This window comes from Martes martes, assembly GCF_963455335.1.
Source record: "Martes martes genome assembly, chromosome: 10".
Taxonomy (NCBI): Eukaryota; Metazoa; Chordata; class Mammalia; order Carnivora; family Mustelidae; genus Martes; species Martes martes.
In genome coordinates this window covers 56,223,908-56,230,253 of record NC_137898.1, presented here as the reverse complement: position 1 = coordinate 56,230,253, position 6,346 = coordinate 56,223,908, and the positions used below count along the sequence as shown (strand labels likewise).

General features: G+C 35.6%; 1 protein-coding gene across 1 annotated transcript; it reads left to right on the top strand.

The window, feature by feature from the left end:
* Nucleotides 1-3,957: 3,957 nt before the first annotated feature.
* Nucleotides 3,958-4,914, top strand: LOC308350034 (olfactory receptor 52Z1P-like; the record flags this gene model as incomplete). Its single annotated transcript, XM_080815034.1, has 1 exon — nucleotides 3,958-4,914. The coding sequence occupies one exon, from the start codon at nucleotides 3,958-3,960 to the stop codon at nucleotides 4,912-4,914; it is 957 nt and encodes a 318-aa protein (XP_080671160.1).
* Nucleotides 4,915-6,346: the final 1,432 nt, after the last annotated feature.

Here is a 6,346-nt window from a genome sequence, read left to right as displayed (position 1 = left end):
CTCTGGCCATGTGTAACCTCTCTTTCTGCTAGGATACCCTTAGATCTCCTGTCAAATCTTTCTTTCTCCTTACCTTAATAGCCTTCACTACTGTTGGGCAATTGTTTATTCATTCTTATTTTCTGCTCTACACCCCTTTCTTTCAATAGCATCTCTTCCAGATTTCTTTTTTTCCCCCACATGAGCTTGGCAATAACTATAATAATCATTATCTTTTATTTTATTATAAATATCTGGATTGAATGTGAGTCTTGTGAAAATCTTTCATATATCCCTTAATACTTTTCTGACTACTTTTGGCTTCAATGGAAGAAGCAGAACACCCATGTAATAAGCTGGTTGAATTATCTTTTTTCATCAGGGGGCCTTGATCCCAAAATTTGTTCACTTTCTTGCTTCAAATCTTCTTCACTACCAAACTTCTCTGACATAAATGGACATGTTCATCTCTTGTTCAAAAGAACACTTTCCAGTACCCTTTGATCCTTCCAGTTACTGCTTTCCTTTCCTTCAGTGCCAATCTTCTCAAGAGTTGTTCACCACTGCTGTTTTCAGCTCTCACACACCCAATAGCTTGCAATCGGTTGTCAGACTTGACCCTCACCAATTCTTTGAAATGGTACTAGCCACTAATGAAAGTCTAATATTTTTCACTAGACACTAGTGAATATCTAATATTTTTATTTCACATCCTACTCTCAACACAACAATTGGGGAGTGACAATGAACCATCATCATCATCATCACCACTACCACCACTGGAAAGAGTAAGAAAAATAACATTGGAAAAAAACCTCAGAATTGTGAAAATTGTTAGGCAGACAAGAATACAATGGGATCAAGACAAATGAAGAAGAGGAAAGTTTGAAGAAGGGAGTGCTCACTAGTGGCAAATGAAACAGTGTATTAAAAGCATGGGGTTTTTTAAGCAAGAGGACTTGAGTTTGAATCTTTGCTTGCCTAGATACTAGGTTGGACAAATTATTCAAACTAGTTATGTCATAGTTTCCTAAAGTGTGAAGTGGATACCATTCTAGTAGCCATTCTGTTGGGTTCTTATTATAATTAAATGGCATTTTGTGAACATTAAATTATAAAAAGTAGTTAACACAGGATATAATTCATGGCAAATACTCAAACATTAGTTAAACAGTATAAATAATGTGGAGAGTACAACATGTTTCTGGGGTTAAAAACCCAGGTGATTGAAAGCTGTCACTGTGATCAAAGGGACTACATACTGGACATGCAGCTAGGGTGGAGATTTAATGCCATAACTCTTCTCTTCTTAAGTCTTTCGTTTTTGAATCTAATAGAATGAGTAACAGTTATACTAAACTGAAGCATACAGCCTGATATGTATGTATGTATTTTTAAGCTCCAGTTCCATGATTGGATTTTAATCTTTAGTACCTAGAAGTAGCTATGAGCTAGTTGTTCCAAATTATATGGGCAAAGAATTTGGAAGGGTGAAATGCCTCCCCCAAGGTCCCAGTTGGTTCATGGGATAGCTGAGGCATCCGCTCAGATAGAGCCTCATGCCTAGTCCAGTTCTCTTCCAGTGCACTATGCAGGTTTGATAGTCTGCCAGATTCATTTCCTTAGTGGTTCCATAGGCACATCATATATTAGCAGTTTCAAAACAATTGCTTTACCTTTCCCTGAGTCTTGCATCTCCTACTTTATTCTTTATGTTGGTTAGTGGCATCACATTTTCCCAGACAGTAGGTCTCATTTCATTTTTGCCTCATATAACCTATCACTTCGAATTCTCCATTTGATTTGTTTTTTTTTTAAACATATTTCTTCTCTATCCCCTTGTTTTCACTCTTAAAATCAAATTCTTAGTTCTGCTTGGTTTGTTGCAAAAGCTTCCTACATTAACTGAGGTAGTTCTCCTTCATCTCTTCAATCCAACTTTTTGTTTTTTAAACCACATTTACTCAACAAAAATATATTAGATTTTGGAGATATGCTCATAGCAATCATGGAACTTCAGACAGAGTGGTGAAAAATACTACAAAACTTGCCACTAGGAATTATACTAGTGTGCTACTGGGAAGTAGAGAATAAAAAATAAGCATATTGCCCACCAGCAAAAACTTCTCTGAAAGGGTAAATCTTAAATTTTGATCCCATTATGTTCTCCTTAAAACTATGGTAAAATATTAGATATTCAGGAAATATTGTTGAATAAGAAATCAATTCTTAGTATAGAGAACTAAACCCAAAGCGGTTAGCTTGACTTTTAAAACTGTGAATCCTTAAGGCACAATCTACTTGTCCGGTCATATGTCTCATGTGTCTGAGCCTTTGATACATGACTTGATTTTTACAATGACTTAAGACATTTCTCAATTTAGGTTTTTATTTGTCTTGGTTCTTTTTTCTAATGGTAGTCTCTTGGAAGCCTAAAAGTTTTCTGATAAACAGATCTAATGACAACTCTTCAGTGAATCTTTGCCTCACCCTCTAGTTAAAGGTAATGTCTCTTCTGTGTTATATACATGTGACTTCATGTCTCCCATCATTCTTCTCCTGATCTGCTTTGGAGGGTACTTTTGTCTATGTCCCATGATCCTCACAAGGATAAGAGATCCTTGAAACAAAGGATATGTGTGATTTTCCCTGCACGATTTATTGAAGAGACTGTATTTTTTCCACTGTATATTTTTTCCTGCTTTGTCGAAGATTATTTGACCATAGATTTGAGGGTCCATATCGGGCCTCTGTCCTCTGTTCCACTGGTCTATGTGTCTGTTTTTATGCCAGTACTATGCTGTCTTGCTGATCACAACTTTGTAGTAAAGCTTGAAATCGGGCAACGTGATGTCACCAGGTTTGTTTTTCTTTTTCAACATTTGCTTAGCAATATAGGGCCTCTTCTGATCCTATACAAATTTTAAAGGATATGTGTAGTTTGTATTCAATTCCTTCTTTAGCATAGTATTAGTCACAGAATGAACTTAAAGAAATATTCATTAACTTATAACTCTTGCATGAGTTTGAAACTCATTTTTCATTGTTGTTATTTCCTTACCTCTGAGTTGCCTTTTTCTTTTCTCCAGTAAATATTTAAGTTTGACCAGAAAAGAAAAAAATGGGGGGAAGGAAAGGACACATATTTGAACACAAACTGGAAGGAATAAATAGGAGGAAGAAAAGCAGTGTAAACAAGAGAGAATAAAGGGAGGATGTAATGTGTGTAAAAGGATACTCTCTGCTGAGTTAGAATGATGTCATAGGAGCTCTTGCTTTGCACAGTATTGTTTTAACTGAAAAATATGCATACTAGGACTATGGAAAGAGAGAATATGATTCCAATATGAACCTTGTTAAGTTAATACAGCAATATGCAAAGCAAGGGCTATCTTGATATATCTTTCTCTTTCTCTCCAAGATATTTTCATTTGGTGATGAAAGACTTTATATTGAATTACAGAAATAATGGTTGTTACTGACTTAGTGGTTGAACTCTCCAAATGCCACACTAGTATTCTGAGCTCTTTATTTCTGGAGTGTGTGATTAATAACCAGAAAGAAACTGAGAATTATCATTGGAAAAGACCGGTCAAATGAGAAGGAAAACCATGATGTGCAAGAGTATTTAAGAGACTTCATGTATGATGCTGAGTCAATAAGTATAATGTATCAACCATAGTGTCTAGACCAAATTATAAACCCATAATTTTTTTTTATTATTGTAGTTATAACCATTAGCATTACCATAGCATCAGCTCCATACAGTCACGGTAACTTTCAGGTCAGTGAAGCCTATCTGAATCATCCTTGAATGATCATCCTTGAATCATTACTGATTACTGATTCTTTTTTAAAGCAATACTTTTTTCCAATGCCAAGATTCATACCCAAACCTGATCAAATAACTCTGGTTTTTCACTCTCTCTCTTTCTCTTTTTCAATTCTAGTGTCTAGTATCAGCAGACGGAGTAAAATATGGCAATCTCTTCAAACCTCACCAACCTTAGAGATATTTGGTACACCATGATTGGTATCCCAGGACTAGAAGATGCACACATATGGATTTCCATTCCCATCTGTTGCATGTACATAGTTGCTGTCATAGGCAACACCCTCTTATTATTCCTAATATTTACTGAACGCAGTCTTCATGAACCCATGTACCTTTTCTTGTCCATGTTGGCCCTGGCAGATATCTTTCTCTCCACAGTCACCACGCCAAAGATGTTAGCAATCTTCTGGTTCCAAGATGGGGGTATTTCTTTTGGGTGTTGTGTGTCCCAGATGTTTTTTCTACACTTCATCTTTGTGGCAGAGTCTGCCATACTGCTGGCCATGGCATTCGACCGCTATGTAGCCATCTGTTATCCATTACGATATACTACTATTCTAACCCACTCAGTCATTGGAAAAATGGGTATTGCATCCGTGATTAGGAGTTTCTTCATCTGCCTCCCCTTGGTTTTTCTGGTTTATCGGCTTACTTATTGTGGGAGGAATATTATTCATCACTCATACTGTGAACATATGGGCATTGCCAGGCTCGCCTGTGATAGCATCAAAGTCAACATATACTATGGTGTGATTGTAGCGCTATTTTCTACATGCCTGGATGTGGTGTTTATCATCATTTCCTATGCTCTTATACTCCGTACCGTGTTTAGAATTCCTTCCCAAGATGCCCGACTCAAGGCTCTGGGTACTTGTGGCTCCCATGTCTGTGTTATCCTACTGTTCTATACTCCGGCCTTTTTTTCATTCTTTGCTCACCGATTTGGGGGCCACAATATACCACTCCATGTACATATCCTCCTTGCCAATCTTTATGTGGTGGTACCACCCACTCTCAACCCTATTATTTATGGAGTTAAGACTAAGCAAATTCAGGAGAAGTTTATCCATATCTTTTCTGTGGGCAAGAAATTATGCTGATGTCAACTATACAATTTAATTTTTCATTTTTCTATGTAACGCCACCAATCGTAGAGTCCCTCAAATTATATCAGACATTTTATATTATGCCAGCATTATGAAAAGACAATAACAGGGAATTTTTGAGATCATGTTAAAAACTTATTTACTTATTCATTTATTTTATTGCTGATTTTTTTCAGGACAGTATCAGATCAGGGACACCTTGGACTCTGTGTAAATTTTGAGTTTAGTTACAACAGACTTAAAGCACATTAACTCAGTCACTATCTTCAATTTCATATTGACACAGAAAAATAGGAAAAGTAAAAAAGAGGAAAACACAACCCACCCCCTAAAAAAGAATGGATAAAACAGAATTCCAAATCAACTTAACAGGTTCTCTTTCCATTTTCCTATATTACCTTTGAAATTCAGAGAAAATAATATGTGTTTAGCATTGTGACCTAGTAGTTGAGCATTTGAGCTCCGAGTTCAAGTTTTGAGTTCCAGATGTCTTGCCTTGGCAAAGAGTATTTACCCTTTCTGGGTTTCTATATATTTATCTTTATAGTGAGCAGGAAATAATGCATATTTTATAAGGTTATCGAAAGTATTAAATAAGATGATTTACACAAAACTTGTAAAAGCAGTGTATAACACAGTGAAATTCAAAGAATGTTGCCTATTGCTATTATTACCAGTAGTATATTTGATCTGTATCCCACAAATACTGGACCTGCAGGATAGAGAAAGGAGGCTCCTTTCTTCACATAACGTCAGACATTCTGGGACATAATGATTTAGGTAATCTTGGGGCATCGAACCATTTTAATTTCTCAGTGTGAAGGCAGGAGAAAGATTTTGTCAGAGATAGAAATTGAAGAATCATTAGCATATATGTTAGTTAAAGCATTAGGATGGACAGAAAATCCATATCTGCTCCTCAAATGAATATTAAAGTAGTTATAACAATCCTGGTCATTATGTGAATGCTATGAACTGTATTTTTTTCACAATAAGAGCAATGATTATTACTGCTACTGGTAACAGTAAAAGATATTTATCAGGGAATTAAAGCAACAATGGGATGTCCGATGAAATAAATATGTAACAAAATAAATAATAAAGGAACTTTATATGTATTGAATATGAATATGAATATGTATTCACTTATACAAGTACTCATGCAAATTTACAAATGTGTGTCATTTGCTCATACCATTGCTGATGAAGGTGAAAGCTAAAAACATAAATGCACAGGGTGAATACATTACAATATACTTTAAATATAGTGTAATTATTATTACAGGAAAAATTACAACAAAACAGTAATATGGAAATAAGTTAAAAATTTTTTGTGTTTTTTTTGTTTGTTTGTTTTGGGGGGCTTTTTATTAAAAGAGAAGGAGGGGGAGGGTAGAGAGGAAATGGAGAGAAAGAATCAAAGCCA